The sequence below is a fragment of the Numenius arquata genome, chromosome 13, assembly GCF_964106895.1.
Source record: "Numenius arquata chromosome 13, bNumArq3.hap1.1, whole genome shotgun sequence".
Classification (NCBI taxonomy): Eukaryota; Metazoa; Chordata; class Aves; order Charadriiformes; family Scolopacidae; genus Numenius; species Numenius arquata.
The window spans coordinates 11288424-11310384 of NC_133588.1; the positions used below are offsets into that span (position 1 = coordinate 11288424).

Consider the following 21961-nt stretch of genomic DNA (forward strand, 5'->3'; position numbering starts at 1 on the left):
TGCCGCCGCCGCCATGTTCCGGAGCCTGCTGGTGGCGGCGGCGCAGCGGCCCCAGGCCCCGGGCGGTCCCCCCCGGGCGCCGCCTCCCGCCGCCGAGGCGCTGGAGGCGCAGTTCAGCTGCCCCATCTGCCTGGAGGTCTTCCACCGCGCTGTCGGCATCGCGGGCTGCGGACACACGTGAGATCGGGCCCGGGGCGGGGGCGGCGGGGATCCCCCCTGGGGCCTACCCTGATCACCGGGGCCTGCCCCGACCCCCGGGGCTGGGCCCGCGGCGCTCGCTGGGCTCTCTGCCCTGTGACCCCCGCGGGCACCGGGACAGCCCATCCCACTGCCTGTCATCCCGGTCCTGGGACCCACATCCCACCCACCGGGTGGTGCTTGGCCTCCCTCCCTGCTGCTCGGCCCCGGGACCCCCTTCCCACCCCCAGCTTCTCCGCCAGCACAGGGAACCTTACCCCTATCTATGTGTCCCCCGTGTCACCCAGTCCGGACCCAGCATTGGGTGCGCTGAAGAGTCCTTCCTCTGTTGTCCACCCCCTGACCCCAGCTCCCTTCCCCCTCTGTACCTAGACCTGGTTCCTGCCCCCGGGATCCCCCCTCAGACTCTGCTCCTGGTGCCCTGGCAGTGCTGGCTGTGGTCTTGCCTGGGTGGGAGTCCTGCCCTGGCCCCCACAGCTAGGCCACCTGTGGGTGCTGTGCCCTGGTGCTCAGGGAGGGGCCACCCAGGGCACTGCCACGGGGAGCTGAGGTCTGCTTGTCACCCCAGCATTGCACCTCCTTTGTCCCCCTTTAACAGCCTGTTTTGGGGACATGTTGGTGTCCCATTAAAGCCATGGCTTGCTTTGGTGCCTCAGCATGGTCTCACTCTTCCCCCCGGCCTCCAGCTCATTTGGGGCTGGGGGCGCTTCATGAGGATAATGCTGGGGAGCTGGGGTGAGGGGCACCATGACTTTCCCTCCATGTGCAGTGGCAGAGGCCTAGCAGAACGTCATTCCCCAGTTCTGGGTGACATGAGCTGGGTGAGCAGGCGGAGGGGATGGGCATGCTGTGACAATTAACTTTGTGGGGACTGAGCCGCTTTGCCTGGAGCCTGGGGGCACCTTCCTGCGCTTCCTCTCTGCTGCTTTGATTTCTCATCCGAGGCCCTGCAGGCATAAGGACCTTGGAAGGAGGTGAACCGAGCTCTAATGCACTCGCTCGCTTTATTCCTGCGGGGCCTGGATGCTCGGCACTGGTTTTTGTTTGGCTGCATTCAAATCCGCTCCTGGCCACGGGTCTTGGAACAGCCACATTGTCTGAGCCCCAGCTGCCTGTCCAGAGAGCTCCTTCTGGGCTTGCGCTGTGCCTGGTATCCCCACACCCTCTCCTAAGCTCCCAGTTCTGGCCAGTTCCTCCCAGTGGGGGTGCTGATCCCTGGGTTTTGGGGCTGCCCTGCAGCCTGGGGTGCGCAGGAGTCCCTGAGAGTGGGTGTGCCCCAGGGCTGGGGTCCTGCTACCTCCCCCTTCTCCTGGGCTGGGCTGCTCAGTGCTGCTGTCTGTACCCCCAGGTTTTGTGGGGAGTGCCTGCAGCCCTGCCTCCAAGTGCCGTCCCCGCTCTGTCCGCTCTGCCGCATGCCCTTCGACCCCAAGAAGGTGGAGAAGGCTTCCAGTGTGGAGAAACAGCTTTCGTCCTACAAGGCTCCCTGCAGAGGCTGCAGCAAGAAGGTAAAGCTCATGGGAGGAGGCTGCCCATCCCCATCATGTTGCTGATCCTGCAGGTGCTGTGGGAGGGAGGTCACTTGCTTCCCACAGTTGGGTTTGCAGGTCCCTAAACTGGACCTGCGAGGTGTGATGTCCCCCCTGCGTGTCACAGCTCCTGCCATGGGCCAGGCAAGCGGGGCTGTGCGGAGATAAAGGCGTTTTCTCCTCGTTGCTTTTGTCAGCAGACTGGAGCTATTATTAGACAGTGGGGACCTTCAAAAGCAGGCTGAGGTTTTCCTGCAACACAGGAGAGGCTGAGACAAACCAGCTCTGTTGCTGCTTCTAATGAGGGTAAGGATTTAGGTCTTGTTTAAGGTGCCGAAGGTGCCATAACCCTGATGGCTGCTGAGGAGCTGAACTGCCAGCATAGCCTGGGGCAGTCTGGTCTGGAACATGGTGCCTCTCTGCTGATGCACTTTCTGGCTTCCGTTAGTTTCAGGGGTCTTGTAACTCCCAGGCTGCGGCCCAGGACCGATCGAACGGTGTCAGCAGTTTGGGGTTTCTGCCTGTCAGCGCTTCCTCCTTTGCAAAGGAAAATAGAACTAGGGTTACGATAATGCAGCCTGGGTGGCTTGTGTGTGATCTCCAGGGACGCGTACAGTGACCATGCAACCCCATATCTTTGTCCTGTGAGGAAGGATGGCCTGGTGCAGCGTTGCCATGTTGGTGTTGGGGTCATCCTGCACAGACCAGTGGTCGCTCTGATGTTGATTGCCCAAAACTGTTCTCCTGAGCTGTAGTGGAGGCTCCAGCGCTGTGTCTGGAAGGTGTTCCTGCAGCCTCCGGGAATGTTTCTTCTCTCCTTATTCTCTAGGTGACCCTTGCAAAAATGCGCTCTCACGTCTCGTCCTGCGCGAAGGTGCAGGAGCAGATGGCCAACTGCCCCAAGTTCGTTCCAGTTGTCCCCACGTCCCAGCCTATACCCAGGTACTGCCACGCATCGGGTGGGGAAATGTGTCCCTCCTTACTCTGGCACTCCCCTCCCTTACAAGCCCTAAAGTCCGAGCATGTGTATTATTTTCTCCTGGGAAATCGCAGGGAGAAACATCAGCACCTTTTCCCTTCTCGCATCTGCAGCTCCTGCACTGCGCTGTGTTCCACAGTGTGGCATGGGAGGAGGGACAACCAGCCAGACCCAGGTGGTTCAGCCTGGAGTGGGAATGGGCTGGGCTGGTTTCCACCGTGGGTGGGTGGCACGAAGCCAAGCAGGGGTGGCTGGATTGATTTGGAAGGAGTCGATCCAGTCACTTTCTGGGGGATCTGAGCTTGTCCTTGCTCTCTTTAGCAATATTCCCAATCGCTCGACGTTCGTGTGCCCATATTGCGGAGCCCGGAACCTGGACCAGCAGGAGCTGGTGAAGCACTGCATGGAGAACCACCGCAACGACCCCAACAAAGTGGTGAGTGACTCTGGGGCACTGGGATGGGCTGGTTTTGTGTGGGGTAACTCCTGGAAATCCAAATACACTGTAGCTGATGCTGTGTCTAAGTCCACCAGGATGCAGAGCTGCTGCTGCGTGTAAACTACAGCTGTTTTTCCAGCTGGTTTAGTTTGTTTTAAATCCCTTTGATGGGAGGTGGGGACCTGCTGCAGTTTGCTTTGTTAGACGCTCTCTGGAACAAGCTGCCTCTGTCCCCCTGTGCCTGCGACCTGGGTGGTGCTGGTTTTCCTCTCCCCAGCCCTGCTGTGTTGACCGAGGCAGGGAACTTACAGCTCTGGCACCATCTCAGAGGTGCTTGTGCACACACGTGTAGCTTATCAGTGGGCTAAAAACAGCCTGGGCCATGTGCCAGAGGTTCTGTGCACAGAGGGGTCTGCTTGGTGGGGTGGGAGGACCTCCCTGTTTAGCACATTCTCTGCAGGACACCCTCTGTGAGAGAGAGGGGACCACTACTCGCCTCTCCCTTGTGTCTCCACCTTCTCTGGGGAGATAGAGGTGGAAGAGGCCTATGCCCATGAGTCACGGTTCCCCTTTGTCCCTGCCTGCTGCAGGTGTGCCCAGTCTGCTCAGCCATGCCCTGGGGGGACCCCAGCTACAAGAGCGCCAACTTCCTCCAGCACCTCCTCCACAGGCACAAGTTCTCCTATGACACCTTTGTGGTGAGTATGGCTTTGAGCCGAAAAGGTGTCATCGTCCCCGCATCCTGCGCCGAGCGGCTGGGAGATGAAACCAGCCCTTCCCTTCCCATGCCAGGACCAGCCTGTCCTGCTGTGCAGCCCCTCAGGAAAGGAAGGGGGTGGATCTCCTTTGGGCTTTGCGGGAGGCACATGGAGACCCCCACAGGTGTGGGGCTTGGCTCCCAGCCTGCTGTGGGGGGTGCTCGAGCTGGCCATTGTCAGCACAGCAGGAAAACATCTCTGAAGGAGGGGAGGGAAATGTTACTGCTCTCTGTGAGGATGGGTTGTTTCCTCTGTGTGCTCCATTAAACTCTTCCCCTGAGGAATTGTAACACAAAAGCCCTTTTTTTTGAGGCCTCATACGTGGGAGGGGAACAGCCCAGCCTTGGGGGGTCTGGCTGCTGCACGTGGGAGGTATCCACGGCCCCCCTCTCAGGCAGTCGCTGACCCCTCCTGTGTGGGGGTAAGGGTGTGATCACGCGGTCTTGGCTGTAGAGACTTAGGAAAGGTTTTGTTGGCATCTTGCTTTTATTGCAGGGAATGCTGGGTTTCAGGGAAAGAGACCCGCAACTATTTACAGAGAAATATCCTCACCTTAGGGAGGGCTCGGTGTGTTGCATAAACCTGAGGGAGCACTGGAGAAGCCCATGGCCTTGCTAGAAAGCTTTAGCCTCTGGCCACAGCTTGCTACGTGGGCATGTTTTGTCCCTGCCTGCTGCCAGGTGTAAGAGCGGGGCTGATGTTGGCAGATTCCAGGCAGGAGAGGGACCATGGGCACCCAAAGAACACAGCGTTCATGGGACCTGTTTGTCAGAAGAGATGGAGGCTCACCGCCTTGGGGGGCCAGTAAGGAGCAGGAAGGGCTCCTTGTCGTGGCCTGCTTGATGGAGGCCGTGTGGCCCGGCCATGCCAGCTCTGCTTACCACCCCTCTCTGTTTTTAGGACTATAACATCGACGAGGAGGCAGCGCTGCAGGCTGCCCTGGCGCTGTCGCTCTCTGAGAACTGAGGGTGATGGCAGAGCATCAGTTCGGACCCCCCCCTCACACCCCGTCTCGTTTTGCACACTCGGCCTTCCTGCTGGGGAGGTACGGAGCTCCTCAACCCCCCCGGAGACCCACTACCACCTCTCTTCCCTCTCCTCTCTGGGCAAATCCCACCTTGTTTAAGAAGGTGGAGTCTCTCTGGCGTCACGCTGGACCGGTGAGTGAGGAGAGACGTCCACTGCTGGGAGGAGAGAGGAGTCAGCGCTGAAGGGCTGGGATCCTTCCTCAGTTAGGCATTTCATATCCGTATACGGAGTATATACGTGTATCCAGATCTATTTATTATTAGATGCTTTTTGGCACCATTTGTCTTCATGCTCTCTGTTGCAATTGAATAGGTACGTAAAACTATGATGCGTTTTATGCACAAATGCCCTAGTTTGAAACTGCAATCATCCACGTCCTTTTTGAAGGAGAAGGAAAAAAAACGGCACGGAGCATCTTTTTTTAAACTCTACAAGGCTATTTCCAGAGACGTCGGTCTGTCCTGTCCCCTGTGCTGCAGGCAGGAGCTGCCTCCTCTGCCTGCTACTGCACAGGCCAGGCCCAAACCAGGCTGGGCTGAATCCTGGGGCGAGACGGTTGCCCTCGTGTGCCCTGTGATGGTAGTGGCTTCGGAGGAGTCCGCAGGGATGGCATCCGGCGTCCAGTGAAACTCTCACCTTCCTCGTTTTGTACCGGCTCTTGTGATACTGAGTTCTTGCATTTTTCTATGTTAATTGGCGTGATGCCTTTTCCACGTTTTATAGAGCGGGAACCGAAGCTGTTACTCTTCACACTGCAATATCCGTCACCGGGGACAAGAGTATTTTTATGGAACATTATTAAGAAAGTATATTTTTTACAAAAAAAAACCCAAACAAACGAACATGTTGTGGATCTGCAATCAGGTGGGAGGCAGGAGCTGGACCCCAGGCCAGTGCATGGGACTCTGCAGAGACTGTGGGGAGCACGCGGTTGTCATCTTCCGTTACTTCTGGGCCGTTCCCTTCTCTTGTCAGCGTGTTTCTCCAAAGTTGGATGGTGATGTAGGAGAGGCCGGGTCAAAGCAACACCTCGTCGGCTGCCGAGCGGCTCGCTGGGCTGCCTTTTTGAGGAGCAGCAGCACCGCTTGTGTCCTCAGCGGCTTGTCCAGCCGTGCCCTCTGAGCTGCTGTCCCTCTCCAGGCTGTGTGATTGGGCTCGCGATGGCCTGACCCTGGCAGGCAGAGCTCCGTGGCATTGCTGGATGTGGCCGTGGGCAGAGTGTAATCTGGAGTGGCACTTTCTGACTGCGAGTGGGCAGTTGTGGGACGCTGGTGCTCGGTGCAGAGACGCTGGGTTGTATCTGGGCGATGGGTGTACAGGAGGGACCTCTGCCCCTGCAGGATCCCGTCCCCAGTGCTGAGCATCTTGTCCCTCTGAAATAGGGGATTGTGTCTCCCTTTCCCAAGTCTCTCCCTGGGAATAGGGCACAACTGGGCAGATGTTGATCTGAGAGATGCTCCGTAGCATCCCGGTGATCTGTCCCCCCTGCTTCCCTTCCTCTCTGCTCTGCTTGCTGCTGCTGGAGTTTGCTCTGGTGGGGTGGGAGGGAGATTTCTACCAGGCCTTGAGTGGGCTGCTGCCAGCCTGAGTGTGGTCCCCAGGTGCAGCAGAAGCTGTGTCCCATCTGAAGGGTCATCACTGGGGCTGGGGGAGAGGAGCTTTGTCGTACCCTGCCACCCTTTGGTGTCACACCAGTGACGGGGTCAGCCTGAGGCTCTTGGTGAAGGAACTGTGGGGAGGTGGTGATGCACGATACCTGCAGACCTGCTGTGCCACTTCCCAGCAAGGGTTTGCGGAGCAGAGGTGTGGGAGAGCAATCCCTCTGTGTGTCCCTGCTCGGTGAAGTGCCCCTTTGTGGCTTATCCAAGACCTGGCTCCAGCTCCAGCTCTGCTCTAGCAATACGGTCTTGTTTTTTACCTTGATCTGAATAGTACTAAATAGGGTGTTTTTTGAGGCTGTGAGCTCCCTCAAGCTGGGCTAGCGAGGAGGGAAGGGGTCTTCCCTTACCAGCACAGCATTCCTGGCACGTGCCTGGCCCTGGGGATGTCCCTGGTGGGATGGAGAGCACTGGCATCTCTCAAAAGGGACCCAGGAGGGTTTCCCTGTCCGTCCTCAGCTGGGACCATTGGGTCCTGGAGCAGCCTCCATCAGAGCCCTCGCAGGGAGCTCCCTGCCTCTGGGACCGTGCTATTAACCTCTCTGTCTCCTTCCTCCTCCTCTTCCTCCTTTTTTGCCCTGCGATGCCAGAGCAGGGGCAGCAACGGCTGCTTTTGTAAAGCACTTTATGGCCCAGGCTGCAAGGGCGCAGGCAGGCTCTGCCCGCTGCCGGCCGGGCTGTGCCGGGGCTCCGGCCGTGCTTGTCAGTGTGTTACCTGCGACTTTTTGCATAACTAGACCTTTTAACGAGACGTACTGTTTTTTGAAGAATTAAATCAATGACGTATTTGTAGCAAACCATTTTTCTCAATAAAGGCAGTTTCATCCATGGGCAGCCTCCCTGCGTGGTCTGTGCTGTGGCGCAGGACACAGCTTGGGGGGGGGTATCCCCCCACCCTGGCTGCTCCTTCCCCAAACGCAGGGCTCGTCTTTACAGCTTTGTCCCTGACTCATCAATCCCTCCCGTTAACGGCAGCGGTTTGGCAATGCCATTTTGTCACCCCAGCCCTCCTCCCTGCCCCGGGCTCCCCAAGCCGTTATCCTATTCCAGACCGAGCATTTCACAATCCACTATCTCAGTGCCAGGTGTTGCCAATCCCCCCTGGGGGCTGGTGTGCTGTTGGGGGGATCCCCATGCTCCCCTCCTGACACCCCTCTAGCTGTGCATGCTGGTGGCCATGCTCCCTCCCTGGCAGCCGGGTCCTGGCTCTCGGAGGAAGGATACCAGGAGGGTGCTTGGCACCATGTGCTGTCCCCAAAGCTCCGCTGGGTGCTGGCCAGGGGAGCGCAGTGGGTGTTTCTTCTGCGGGTGTTCCTGGGAGATGTCCTGGCTCTGAGCCCCCACGGGGCTGTCGGGTTTCCCCAGGGACATGGGGTGGCTCTGCGCAGCCAGTCCCTCCAGCCTGGGCACGGGCTGCACCCACGTCTCCTCCCTGGGGGGACTGATCCTGGGAGCAGCCGCTGGTGTCCCCTTGCAGGATTAAGGGATTCACCCTTGTCCCAGCACTGGCCAGAGCGTAGCTCCTGTCCCGGGGGCAGTAAAAGTCTTGGGGGGACGAGGGCAAGGGCTGATTGCATTGAGGATTCACCTTATGTGCTCCCTGACTCTCCCTAAACAGCCCCTGCAAGGCTTTTGGTGCCAGGAGGGCACCGTGGTGGAGGGGATGGGCGTATGGCCATGCGGTCCCACCCATGGCTACCTGTCCCTATGGGGAGAAGGGGTGTCGGGGGTCCCCATGAGCTGAGGTGCCTGCTCTGTCCTACCCAGGCGATGCTGTGTGTGAGCCAACCTGGCTGGGCAGGGGCATGCTGTGGGCAGTGGGAGCCTGTGTGTGGGTGCCAGGGAATGGGGCTGTCCCCAACGCTGTCCCTTGCACCTGCAGCGGGGCGTGCTGGTGGCCAAGGCCAGCCCTTGGGCAGCGGTTGGCCCCGGGGCTCCCCAGGGGCTGCCCATACTAATGAGCCCCCGGGCCTTACGGCACCTGCTGGCACCCGTGGGGACACAGCACGGGGACACGGCTCAGGGACACAGCCCTGCCTGTCACCCTGCCTGTCCGGCCATGCCCCACTCCTTCCTGGTGAAGAAGTCCTTCAGCACCCGCGTCCCCAGTTACGGCCAGCTCGACACCCGCACTCATGGTAAGGCTGCACCGGGACCCCCTGCCACCCTGTGGCAGGTGATGATGCCCTGTGCCACCATCCCAGGGGACTCCCTGGATCTGTGCCCCCCCCTCCCGTCAGCCCCATCCAGAGTGGCTTGGCCAGTGGGGCAGAGATGCTGGTGATGGTGCCAGGGTGAAGAAATTGGGGTCACCCAGAGACCTCTCAGGGCTGAGCACGCAGGACCCTCCCCTCCAAGGTGCTGGGGGGCTAGAGGGGCAGGGGCAGGTCAATGGGTGCTCACCAGCATGGTGCCTGCCCCCCCGCCACACTGGCCCAGGAGATGCCTGGATTTTGGGGTGCATCCAGCCCCAGGCAAGCAAGTACCCAGGCTCAAGCTGGGCTCCAGCAGGCGCTGGGGGGTGTTTGTGACTTCCCTCCTCCCATTTTAGGGGGGAAGGACCAGTTTTGCTCTGTCTTGCAGTGGGTGCATCGGTTCTGTCATGCACAGGGGTGGGAGCCAAGGGGGGACCTGGTGTAGATGAGCCCTCATGGCGTGCGTGACTTTTTGGGGGTCCCAAGGAGTGGGTGGGCAGGTTGTCCCTTATCCTTTAACCTCCGCTCCCCGTTCCTGCAGAGCTCAATGTCTCGTGTGACTGTGGGGGTCCGCTCGTCCCCATCTGCCACCAGCCCTCAGCACCCCTCACTCCTCCTCAGCTGCAGGACCACGGCTGCCTCATCACCCACTTCTCACCCCCACTGTGCCCCGATGCCAAGGTGCTCCCCATATCCTGATGGACCCCCACAGCCCAGGCACCCCCCTGAAGGACACCCAGACCTTCAACTTGCCTCCGTGGCGGGGTCTGCACCAGAGTAGCTTCAGCTGACGGCACTGTGCCCGGGCGTACGCTGGCCTGGGTGCCCTGAAGATGCACCTCTGCACCCACAGCCTGCCCTGCCTCTGCGGCAAAGCCTTCTCCCGGCCCTGGCTGCTCCAGGGCCACATCCGAACCCACACAGGTAAGGATGGGACCCCCCGGCTGCTGCTGGCCCCGCCGGCACCTCCGCTTTTTGGGGATGATGGGTGCAAAGTTGCTGTCTGTCCAGGCTTGGCATTGCTTGCTCTCCAGGAGGGACCTGCCTGGGGTGGGTACAGCCGGGGGTCCTGGTACCGGGGCTGGCTGGGGTGCTGGGATGCCCCAGGAGTCCTGTGGGAGACCCCATGGTGGGTCCCACTGTAATATCACCCACTGGGAAGCTATCGATGCGTTTTGGGCCTCCTGGGAAGCACTGGGGGTTGTGGGGAGGCACGTGGAAAGCAGCACAGGAGGGGACGGGGCATGGGGGCTTAGGGGGACCTTGGGTATGGGGGTGCCCTCACTATGTGTCCCCCAGGGGAGAAGCCCTTCGCCTGCCCCCACTGCAGCTGGGCTTTTGCCGACTGCTCCAACCTCCGTGCCCACCTCCAGACCCACTCGGATGTCAAGAAGTACTGCTGCTGTGCCTGCTCGAGGACCTTCTCCCGCATGTCCCTGCTGGCCCGGGACAAGGAGGGGGGCTGCTGTGGGGCATCCTGAGCCCCCCGCCATGTGCAGCTGCCCCAGGGAGGGTAGCGAGCCCCACACCATGCTGTTCCATGCCGTGCAATGCCATGCTGCACCATGCCATGCTGGTGCAACACCCTGAGAAGGGACACGAGGGACAAAAGAGCATCAGACAGAACTGCCTGGACTTTGGCAGCAGGTCACCGAAGCCCCCATGGCTGCTCTCTGGTGTCTCTGGGGCTGGGACACACAGTGCTTGGCCGTTTCCCCTGTCACTCTCAGGCACCGGGGAGGATTCTCACCCTTTACAACTTACTAAAAGCAGAGTTGAGCACTGCAGGTGTGAGTGGAGAAAGTGTCCCTCATTGCTGCCAGGGCTGTCCCTGCTCAGCCGGTGTTGTGTCCCACCACCCCTGGGGCAGGATCCAGCCGGAGTCTGGCTGTTGGCCCCTCTGTGTGTTGTGCAGAGCATCCTCCTCCCTCTCCTGCATCCCTGCAGCTCCCTGCCTGGGGAGAGCAGCTGCTGAGGGATGGAGCAGGGTCCCTGGCTTGCCTCATTCCCCAAAAAAGGGACCTGGTGGCCTTTTGGGCTCAGGGCTGTGTGGCCCCAGTGCCATTTTGGGGTCTGGCCTGGCGAAGTGGGGCTGGGATGGTGGGGAGAAGGTCACCCTGCAAGTGGCTCTGAGCATCCCCATGGCACGGTGAGATTGAGGGTGATGGTGGTGGGACCATCCCCGTTGTGGGGGTCCTAGCACCCTCCCCACACCCCTGTGGTGATGGGGAAAGCCCTATCCCTGCTGGTGTCAGCCCCGGTGCTGGGGCATGGGGCCGGGGGGGACAATTTGGGTGGGTGCCAGAGAAAGTCGCCATGTGCCCCCCCATACTATTTGCAGCTCTGCCCGGCTAAATCGGGCCCCCACCTGTGCCAGCGGCAGGGGGAAAGAATCCCACAGCCCAAAATAGCCACGTGCCGTCCCCTCCCATGGAAAACCCTTATAAACACCCAGTGGGGGCATGGCCAGGGAGTCCCTGCCCCACCACCAAGAGGGTCCCCACAGCTCCTCACTATGGAGAGGGGTGGGATGGGGCGGGGGGTGGGGTGGGGATTGCTTCTCCCCTCACCCCCTGGGTGTTTATTCGGGGTGGAATGGAACTGGTGACCCCATGGCAGTGGGGCTGTGCCCACCAGCATCACGGTGTCACCCACGTGCCTGGCGTGTGCCCCCCGCCACCCCCGGGCACCCGGATTTATGGGCTATTTTCCACTGCCAGGTGGGCGACCAGAGGATAAAAATACCCCGGGACACACACACACACACACACACACGCAACGCGGCCCAGCCGGGGTTGCCAGTGGGGGTGGGATGGGGCCACCTGGGAGGGGAGGGTGGCTCCCAGCCCCTGACATACTGGGAGCACTGGGAGCACGGAAGATTCTGGGGCTACTGGGGTCACCGCCAGCACTTTGCGGGGACTGGGAGCACTGAAGGGGTAGTGGGAATATTGGGAGCACTGGACGGTAAGGGGTACACGGGTTTGGGGAGCACCGGGGACACTGGAAGCACTGGAGAGGAACTGCGGACACTGGCCAGTACTGGGGTAACTGGGAGCACTGGTACATTGGGGGTACTAAGGGCACTGGGGTAACACAGGGGCGTTGGGGGTAGAGGAATGTTCGGGAGCACCGGGGTAACTGGTACCACCGGAGCGATACTGGGGACGGGGGACGGCCCCCGCCGGTCCGCAACAGCGCATGCGCAGCTCCTTCCCGACTCGAAGATGGCGCCCCCGCATGCCCTTGCCAGCACCAGCAGGGGGCGAGGAGAGGCGGGGCCACTCCGTGGTCCGATCGCTGCCATTGGACGCTGGGCGACGGGCGCTGCGGTGCTGACCAATGGTGAGGCGGCGGCCCTCCACGGGCGACGGCCACGTGAGTGGTGCGGGGGCGGCGCTTGAGGCCGCACGCACTGAGCCGGGGTCGCCCCGGGAGCGGCGGCGGCAGCGGCGGCGGAGCCATGGCGGAGGAGCGGGCGCTCGCTATGGTCACCTGCACGGCCCCCGTCAACATCGCTGTCATCAAGTACTGTGAGTATCGGCGCCGCGCCGGCCGGTGGCGGCTGTCCCGGCGGCCGGGACCCCCACCTCTCGGGGTTGGGGAGACCTCGGGACGCGACCCCCGGGTGCGGCGGGGCGGAGAGCCCCGGGAGCGGGGCGGGCGGGTGGCGGGGACGGGTTTGACAGCTGGCGGGGGCGGGAAGTGGGTAGAGATGCCATGCTGGGCCATGCCGTGCCATGCTCTGTTGTGCCAAGCCGACCTGTGACAAGGTCGGCCAATTTTTTACGATACTGCCACAGGCTTGGTAGGCAAGGGAGAGCAACAGACGTCATCTACCTGGACTTCTGCAAAGCGTTTGACACTGTCCCGCACGACATCCTGGTCTCAAAATTGGGAAGTCATGGGTTCGATGGACGGACCACTCGGTGGATAAGGAACTGGCTGGATGGCTGCACTCAAAGGGTTGTGGTCAATGGTTCATTGTCCAGTTGGCGGCCAGTGATGAGTGGTGTTCCTCAGGGGTCGGTACCGGGACCAGTGCTGTTCAACATCTTTGTCAGAGACATGGACAGTGGGATGGAGTGCACCCTCAGCAAGTTTGCCGATGACACCGAGCTCGGTGGCGCGGTCGACATGCTGGAGGGAAGGGATACCATCCAGAGGGACCTGGAAAGGCTTGAGAGATGGGCTCGTGCAAATCGCATGAAGTTCAACCAGGCCAAGTGCAGGGTCCTGCACCTGGGACGTGGCAATCCCAGGCACAAATACAGGTTGGGCGGAGAATGGCTGGAGAGCAGCCCTGAGGAGAGGGACTTGGGGGTGTTGGTGGATGAGAAGCTCAACATGACCCAGCAGTGCACACTGGCAGCCCAGAAAGCCAACCCCATCCTGGGCTGCATCAAGAGAAGTGTGGCCAGCAGGTTGCAGGAGGTGATTCTACCCCTCTACTCTGCGCTCTTGAGACCCCAGCTGGAATACTGTGTCCAGCTTTGGAGTCCTCAACACAGGAAGGACATGGACCTGTTGGAACGGGTCCAGCGGAGGGCCACGAAAATGATCGGAGGGATGGAGCACCTCCCCTATGAAGACAGGCTGCGAGAGCTGGGGTTGTTCAGCCTGGAGAAGAGAAAGCTCCGGGGAGACCTCATAGCAGCCTTCCAATATCTGAAGGGAGCCTACAGGAGAGCCGGAGAGGGACTCTTTGTCAGGAGATGTAGTGACAGGACAAGGGGTAACGGTTTTAAGTTGGAAGAGGGGAGATTTAGATTAGATACCAGAAAGAAATTCTTTACTGCGAGGGTGGTGAGATGCTGGGACAGGTTGCCCAGGGAAGTTGTGGATGCCCCGTCTCTGGAAGTGTTTAAGGCCAGGCTGGATGGGGCTTTGAGCAACCTGCTCTAGTGGGAGGTGTCCCTGCCCATGGCAGGGGGGTTGGAACTCGATGATCTTTAAGGTCCCTTCCAACTCTAACCGTTCTATGATTCTATGCTGTGCTGTGCCACTCTGCCGTGCCGAGCTGTGCCATGCCATAGCAAGTGATATTGTGCTGTGCCATGCCATGCCAAGCAGTGCTGTCCCATGCCGTGCCATGCCAGGCTGTCCCATGCCATACCAAGCTGTGCCATGCCAAGCAGTGCCGTGCCAAGCTGTCCCATGCCATACCAAGCTGTGCCATGCCAAGCAGTGCTGTGCCAAGCTGTGCCAAGCCAACCTCTGCCGAGCCATGCTGTGCCAGGCCACGCCGTGCCATGCCGTGCCATCTCTTGCAGGGGGCAAGCGGGACAATGACCTGATCCTGCCCATCAACTCCTCCCTGAGCGTGACGCTGCACCAGGACCAGGTTGGTGTGGGGTCAGGGTCAGGATCGTGCCCTTCTGCCCCCCGCATTATGCAGGGGGGGACACTGATCCCTCCACTTCCCGTACTCTCCCCCCTCTCCCCTGCAGCTGAAGACCACCACCACAGCAGCCACCAGCCGGGACTTCACCGAGGACCGTCTGTGGCTGAATGGGGAGGAGGCCGACGTGGGGCACCCCCGGCTGCAGGCCTGCCTGCGGGAGGGTGAGTGTCCCCCACCTCGGGCATCCCCGGGGGCCAGGCGGGGTGTCCCCCGTACTGATCCCCTCCTGCATGGCTCCTGTCCCCTCGCAGTGCGGCGCCTGGCCCGCAAGCGCCGGGGCGGCAGCGCCGAGGACGCGTCCCCCCTCAACCTTTCCTACAAAATCCACATCGCCACCGAGAACAACTTCCCCACCGCCGCCGGCTTGGCGTCCTCCGCCGCCGGTTACGCCTGCCTGGGTGGGTGAGCGGGGACAGGGAGGGTGGCAGGGGTTGGTGATGGTGATGGTGTCCCCCCCTGACCCCGTCCTGTCCCCGCAGTGTCGGCACTGGCACGACTGTACGGCGTGGAGGGCGAGCTGTCGGAGGTGGCCCGGCGCGGCTCGGGCAGCGCCTGCCGCAGCATGTTGGGGGGCTTCGTGCAGTGGCAGCGGGGCGAGCGGCCGGACGGCAGGGACAGCCTCGCCCACCAAGTGGCCCCTGAGACGCACTGGCCGGAGCTCAGGGTCCTCGTCCTGGTGGTGAGGGACTGGGGTGGGGGTTACGGCTGCACCCGCCACCCTCCAGCTGGGTGGGATTGTGGGGGGGGTGCTGGGAGCACCCCAGGGCTCAGTGGGTGCCCCTCGCTGTGGCTGGGGGTTCAGGGGTTGTCATGTCTTACCACCTGTGTCCCCGCCAGGTCAGCGGGGAGAAGAAGCCGGTGGGCAGCACGTCAGGGATGCAGACGAGTGTGGACACCAGCCCCTTGCTGAAGGTACGGGGCAATGGGCCTGATCCTGCTCCCTGCCCGCAGGCAGGGTTTGGGGGTCCGGTTTCCCTTGGGGGGGACATTTCTCTACGCTGGGGGGCATGAAAGGAGGGCAGGCAGGGGGGCTGCACCTGTGATGCCACCCAAATGAAGGCCAAAGTGTCGCGGTGCTGTGACTGTCCCCAAACCGGGGTGACCGTGACCCGCCTGCCGCGGCAGCACCGGGCGGAGGTGGTGGTGCCGGAACGCCTGGCCCTGATGATGCGGCACATCCGTGAGCGGGACTTCGAGGGCTTTGGGCAGCTCACCATGAAGGACAGCAACCAGTTCCATGCCACCTGCCTCGACACCTTCCCCCCCATCTTCTACCTCAACGACCTCTCACGGCAAATCATCGCCCTGGCACACCGCTTCAATGCCCACCACGGACGCACCAAGGTACTGGCCGGCCACACCAGCCCCGTGGGGCTCTCGGTTCCCTGTGGTGCCATGATCCTTCACCAGGTCACCGTGTCCCCCCCATCCCACCACAGGTAGCCTACACCTTCGACGCCGGCCCCAACGCCGTCATCTTCATGCTGGCCGACACTGTGGCCGAGTTCGTGGAGGTGGTGAGGCGCAGCTTCCCCCCCGCCACCAACGGGGACCAGTAAGGGCAATCTCATCTCTTACTGGGAAAGGGGAGTGGGGTGGCAGGGGAACTGGGACCGAGCGCTCGGCTGTGCCACAGGTTCGTGCGGGGGCTGCCTGTCGACTCGTCCTCGCTGCCGGAGGAGCTGCTCATGGCCGTGGTGACAGAGCCAGTGCCGGGGGCTGTCCAGTACATCCTGCACACCAAGGTATGGGGCTGGGGGGGGCTCTGGGGGGTGTGGGGCGGGGGCACCCATCTGCCTGGCCTCTGTGGCGAGGTTCTGGCCCTGTCCCCATGCCCAGGGGTGTGTGTGGGACCCCATCCCTGTCCCCAGGGGTACAGAGGACCCCGTCCCCTTTCCCAGGGACCTGTGAGGGACTCTATCTCCAGGGGTGAGGACAACCCCATCGTCAGGGGTGTGTGCAGGACCCCAGCCCCAAGGGTGTGCATGGGGCCCCATCCCTGTCCCTGTCCTCAGGGGTGTGTGTGGGCCCCCATCCCTATCCCTGTCCCTATCCCCATCCCCAGGAGCCTGCAGAACATCATCCCTAGACACGTTCCCGCTGGTGTGACCCATGGGATGGCCTTTTGGGGTCCACAGGGCACAGAGCTGCCCCACAGCTCCAATGGGGGGACGTTTCTGCAGGCAATGGGGCTCCCTGATGCCAGGATCTGGCCCCTGCTGCCCCTAACCTGTCTCCTGCCCCACAGCCCGGCCCTGGTCCCCAGCTCCTGGATGACCCCAGCCAGCATCTCCTGGGAGCAGATGGGCTGCCCCGACGCTGCGCCTGAGCCCCGGTGATACCGTCAGGGATGGCTGTGACATGTGGAGGGGGGGCTCTGCCGGTGCCACCCAGGGGACTCAGGGCACAGTCTGGCCCGGTGCAAAGCCATCCCCAGCCCCGGGGCGGGATGTGACCCCTGGGGCTGGTTTTTACTCTTTTGTAAGGAAATAGAGGTTTTCCAGCTGCAGTTTTGGGGTGTGTGGTCTCCACGGGTGGTCCTGGGGGGGTTGGCATCACCAGCCAAAGGTGTGGGGCAGGAGATGGGGCTGGTTCCTCCTGATGGCTGTGGCTGGGCCTGCTGGGACTGGTTCTGTCCCCTGACACTTCAGATGTCCCTGCTGGGACTGATTCTGTCCCCCTTTACAGCCCCTGTTACCCCACGTGGCTTCTGTTGCCCACCATGTCCCTTGAGCAGGTCCTGTCCTCCCCGTTGTCCCTGCTGGGACTGATCCTGTCCCCTCCACATGGCCCCTGTCCCACCGTGTCCCTTGTGGGCCTGATCCTGTCCCCCTGCACAGCCCCCATCACGCCACATGGCCCCTGTCACTTGCACATCCCCTGTCTCCTCACCGTGTCACTTGCGGGACTGATCCTGTCCCCCACCCCTCAGAGGTTCCTGCTGGGGCTGATCCTGTCCCCCCACACCATCCTCATCACCCCACATGTCCCCTGTCCCCCCGTGTCCCTTGCGGGGCTGTTCCTGTCCCCGCACGACCCCCGTGTCCCCTTGGAGGGACTGGAGGGGGTCCCCGCGCGGAGGGGGCGTGGTCTGTTGTTTCGGGGCGTGGTCTACAGGAAGGGGCGTGGCCTCGGGCGAAAGTGGGCGGGGCCAGCCTCCGTTACCTCGTACAGCCGCGTCCGCCTTCCGGGTCGGGACGAGCCGAACCGGCCCGGGACGAGCCATGGGGCAGATCGAGTGGGCCATGTGGGCTAACGAGCAGGCGCTGGCCGCCGGGCTCAGTGAGTGCGGGGGGGCCGGGGGGTGGAGGGGCCGGGGGGTGCAGAGGGGTATGGGGTGCAGGGGCTTGGGTGGGTGGGTGATGGAGGCCCTGGGTGCTGCAGAGGGTCCCGGGCGCCCCCGCCCTGCTTAGGGACCCTCAGCCCCCCTCAGTATCTCCCCGGGACCGTGGGTGACCCCACACCGGGCCGGTGCAGCCCGCGGCTGGAGGAAGCCGTTTACCCGGCTCCAGGGGGATTCGGGGGGATGGAAGGGGGGAAGAGCCTCATGGGGGGCCATAGGAGAACGGCCCCGCTCGGGGGGGGTGGCAATCTCGGGGGACCTCGGCCCCACCAGCGTGGGGGCGCTGGGGGCTTCCGGGATGTCGCAAACGGGAGGCGCCGGGGACGACGGGGAAGTCCCGGCCTCGCTGGGGATGTGCAGGATTAGAGCCTTCTCTTCCTCCTCTTCCTCCTCTCACCAAGTTGTCTGCTCACGTAGGGCAGACAGAGAGGAGCAAAGGTCGTGGGTGGAGGTGGCATGTGGCCACGGGGAACAAAACCCTCTTCCCAGAACCTCCCCGAGCCTGGAGCCCCCCAGTTCCCTTCCCTAAATGCGGAGGGTCCCGCACACAGCATCTCCCCGGCACTCTCCCATGTCAGGGTCCCCGGGGCCGTATCCCAGGTTGGGGGTTTGTATCCCGGGTTGGGGGGGGGCTGTATCCTTGCTTGGGGGGGCCGTGTCCCCAGGCAGGGACCCCACCAGCCCCCTCTCTGTCCCCACAGTCATGCTGACAGGTGGGATCGTGGCTGTGGCCGGGCAGTTCAAGGGCTGGTACTTCGCGGCGTACGCCATGTATCCTTCTGGAGAGGATGCCTGGGGCTGGTCTGAAGGAAAACCCTCTATTCCGGTGGGAGGCATGGACGGGGAGGGCCCCTCCCCAATCTGGGCCCAAATCTCTCCTTCCCTGCCCCAAACAGCCCTTCTTTTGAGTGAGGGTTGTGCCTATTTCTGGCTCCGAGCACCCCTTTCCTTGACCTGACCCCCCAGTGTGGCAGGTGTCCTGGTCTGCCTGCTCGAGTACCCCAGGAGCAAGCGGCAAAAAGGCTCCACCATGGAGAGGTGGTAAGTGATGTGTGTGTGTCCCCCGTCACCCCCAGGATCGGAGGTCCTGGTACCCAGCTCCCCCCACCCAGACAGAGGGATGTGGCACTGGGGTCGGAAGCAGTGGGGTGGGAACAGGGCTGGATCCCACAGGTGGGCTCCCTGGGGTCCCCCATGCAGGGGACAGCGTGGGTATGGGGGTCCTTCGGGGCTGGGTTCCCCCCTTTTGGGGGGGGGGGGCACCCCCTCTGACACCCCCAGTGTTGCTCTGCAGTGGCCAGAAGTACCTGACAGCGGTGGTGAAGGTGTTTGGGCCCCTCACAAGGAATTACTACATCCGAGCCATCCTGCACGCCGCGTAAGTGGGGTGCGGGGATGGGGCTGGGGTGCAGCCCCCACCTCCAGGCCCCTCCTGAACCCTTAATCTCTTGCACAGCCTGGCTGTCCCTGCTGGTTTCCTCCTCTCCACCATCCTAGGCACCGTGTGCCTGGGCATTGCGAGTGGCATCTACCTGCTGGTGAGTGCAGAAAGGCCTTGGGGGGGAGGGGGGGGCTTTGTGGGGGGCTGGAGGCCCTGCTGGAGGAGAGACACCCCCTCCCTCGACTTTCCCCATGTCTTTGCAGGCGGCAGTGCGAGGGGAGGAGTGGAGACCCATCGAGCAGAAGCCCCGGGAGCGGCCGCACATGGGGGACACCATCAAGCAACCGCCCAGCAACCCCCCGCCCCGGCCCCCCGCCGATGCCCGCAAGAAACAGCCGGCAGAGGTCGGGGGGCAAGTGAACCCCATCCCTGTCGAGGCTGAGTAATGGAGGGGGAGCCCTCCTGCCACTGCTGCACCGCTCGTGCTCCCGCTTCCCAGCTGCACCCCAGCTCCTTGGGGGGAAACCAGGGTGCCTGGCTTCAGGGGATCCCCAAATCCCCAGGGATGCTCAGCTCCTCAGGGGGGTCTCCAGATCCTGGGGATCCCCATATCCCCAGGTATGCTCAGGGCCCTAGGAGGTCCCCAGTTCCCAGGGGATCCCTAGCTCCTCTTTGGTCTCCAAGGAAGCTCAGCTCTCTGGGAGTTTCCCAGCTCCTGGAGATCCCCAAATCCCTGAGGATGCTCAGCTCCCTGAGAGGTTCCCAACTCCCTGAGGGATCCCCAGCTCCTGGGGGGGGGGGGTGGGGGGGTCCCCAGCTCTCCAAGCAGTTCCAAGCAGTCCCCAGTTCCATTGGAGATCTCCAAATCCCTGGGGAACTCCAGCTCTCCAGGGAATCCCTAGCTCCTTGAGGGGTCTCCAGGCCTCACACCACCACGTGGAGGAGGGTGACCAGGCAGCTGTGCTCCCTGCACCGGCTCTCGCTGTTTTTTGTCACTTCTGTGGTTTCTGTTGCAATAAAAAGTGGGAAAGGAGCCGGCTCCCTTTGCCTTCTGCTCCCCTGGGTGGGGGTGTGTGGGGTGGGGGGGGCTGGGGCAGGATTTGGTGGGATTTAAGGACAAACAGCCCAATTATGGGCAAACCCTGTGGTGCAGCTGAAGCTGAGGCGTTGGGTGCACAGAGTGTGACCGCTGCAGGGCCGTGTCCCTCCTGCCCTGGAGGGGACCAGGAGATGTCCTCAGGGGACATGTGGAAGCGGGGGGGCCCACGCTGTTGGGCCCCCCTGAAATCTTCTGTGGTCACAATGGTGGGGTGGGGATGTGTGTCCCAGTGAAGCTGGGGGGGGACGTGTGTGGTGGCACATGGTCCCCATGGTTGACTTGCACTGCAGCTCCACAGTGTGTCCAAGGTGAACTCAAAAAGGCTGGTGTCACCCTGGCAAGAAAGGGGGCTGGGGGGGGGGTATTTCCTTTCCCACTCATGGATGCTGGAGAGCATCTGGGGGCCTGGGGTGGGACAAGGGACAGCCACGTCATGCACTGAGTGTTGGTGACAAATCCTTGATCCCTCCTTGGGTATCAGCAGCTGTTCTGAGCCCCCCCACTGTGTGAACCCTGGTGTGGTGAGGGGTGCAGCCATCCCAGGACACCCATGGGTGCTGGCAGGGCACATGGGGTGGACCCAGCAGGTGGCGCTGGGCCCATAGGATGTGGGTGCCCAGGGGCAGAACCATGGGAAAGGTGTGGGTGGAGGGGTGCTGTGGGTGCTGGGGCTGGTTTCCCCCTGGGGCTGGGGGTGTGGGGCATCCCCCTCCCCTCCCCCCCCCCCCCCCCCCCCCCCCCCCAACATTGCATCCCAGGTTTGTCCTGCCCCACAGCACTGGGTGTACTGGTGCTTTGCCCACCGTGCTGGGGCTGAGATGCCCCAAAGCCAAGTATTGCCCCACGGAACAGCTATGGACGTGCCTCCATCCCCATCTGCACCCCTTTTCCCGCCCCCCCCAATCCCCATCCCCCCCACCCCATCCCCACTACTCTGGCTGAGAACAGAGCAAGGACCATGCCCGGGGTTGGCCTTTATTTGCAGGCTGCACACTGCCAGCATTAAATAGCACGTATAGAGGAGACAATAAATAGCTCTGCGGGGGGGGGGGAATAAATAACCAGCGAGCCCCCGGGTAATGCTCGCAGGGTCCAGCCATGGGGCCATGGCGGGGGGGGGGGTGTGTGTGATGCTGGATGTGGAGTCACAGCCTTCGCAGGGGAAAGTCGGCAATAAATACGGGTTAAAAAAAGTCCCCCTGCAGTAAGGCTCATAAATAATTCATAAATAATAAGGTGAGGGATTGTGGGGAGGACACACCTGGCTCTGGGAAATGGGGGGGGGAGGTGTGGGGGGGGTGGGGGGGGGTGTGTGTGCAGTGGGTGCTCTAAAACAAGCACGGGTGGGGAGGTGGATGCAGTGACACGGTCACACTACAGGGCTCCACAGGAGCGGGGCGGGGGGGGAAGTGGGGGGGGGGCATGGGGGGGAGCAGCTCAGCGCGCGGTGCGGGGCAGGACGCAGGTGCAGCCCACCGGCACCTTGATGTAGTCCACCTCGAAGGTGACGAGGCCAGGGCTGGTGGGCCGCGGGCAGGGCTTGCGCCGCAGGACCATCATGGTCTGGTGGATGGCCACCGAGTTGAGCGACGTCGTCTCCCGACCTGTCTTGACATCCACGCAGCCGCTGCAGAGACACTCGGCGAAGGCCAGCTTGCGCGGGTAGCGGTTCTCATCCTCGTCGATGCTGCGGATGGAAGGGGGGGGGGGGGAAGGGGGGGCACTGTCAGAGAGCCCCTTCCCCTGTGCCCCCCCCAAAGTCACCCTGTGCTGGACTCAATCCCTCTGGGCAGGCAATGGGGAGGCACCCAGGAAAGGGCAGGAGAGGGATGCTCGGGGAAACTGAGGCACAGCGTAGGATGGGGAGGTGGGGGGGATGACACTCACCGGTAGCGCCATGGGGAGATGGAGCGCTCGTTGGGTTCGCTGTGGAGGCCGGTGCGGAGCTGCAG

At 62.4% G+C, this 21961-nt stretch overlaps 4 protein-coding genes across 4 annotated transcripts in view; 3 read left to right on the forward strand and 1 right to left on the reverse strand.

Annotated features, from left to right (window-relative positions):
- Positions 1-13: 13 nt before the first annotated feature.
- Positions 14-7414, forward strand: RNF166 (ring finger protein 166). Its single transcript, XM_074158057.1, has 6 exons — positions 14-177; positions 1547-1703; positions 2554-2666; positions 3025-3139; positions 3733-3840; positions 4801-7414. The coding sequence occupies exons 1-6, from the start codon at positions 14-16 to the stop codon at positions 4864-4866; spliced, it is 723 nt and encodes a 240-aa protein (XP_074014158.1). The 3' UTR covers positions 4867-7414.
- Positions 7415-12168: 4754 nt separating this feature from the next.
- Positions 12169-16694, forward strand: MVD (mevalonate diphosphate decarboxylase). Its single transcript, XM_074157924.1, has 10 exons — positions 12169-12315; positions 14056-14126; positions 14233-14347; positions 14438-14584; positions 14666-14865; positions 15024-15098; positions 15312-15530; positions 15626-15741; positions 15823-15931; positions 16435-16694. The coding sequence occupies exons 1-10, from the start codon at positions 12246-12248 to the stop codon at positions 16513-16515; spliced, it is 1203 nt and encodes a 400-aa protein (XP_074014025.1). The 5' UTR covers positions 12169-12245; the 3' UTR covers positions 16516-16694.
- Positions 16695-17248: 554 nt separating this feature from the next.
- CYBA (cytochrome b-245 alpha chain) lies at positions 17249-19942 on the forward strand. Its single transcript, XM_074157925.1, has 6 exons — positions 17249-17468; positions 18231-18300; positions 18496-18570; positions 18824-18907; positions 18986-19067; positions 19174-19942. The coding sequence occupies exons 1-6, from the start codon at positions 17411-17413 to the stop codon at positions 19354-19356; spliced, it is 552 nt and encodes a 183-aa protein (XP_074014026.1). The 5' UTR covers positions 17249-17410; the 3' UTR covers positions 19357-19942.
- Positions 19943-21446: 1504 nt separating this feature from the next.
- IL17C (interleukin 17C) overlaps positions 21447-21961 on the reverse strand; it is a 2530-nt gene continuing 2015 nt past the window's right edge. The window contains exons 2-3 of the mRNA XM_074158194.1: positions 21897-21955; positions 21447-21696 (exon numbers count right to left, since the gene is read on the reverse strand). Of these exons, the coding sequence (XP_074014295.1) occupies positions 21447-21696; positions 21897-21955 (309 nt within the window). The remainder of the gene's footprint in view (positions 21697-21896; positions 21956-21961) is intronic.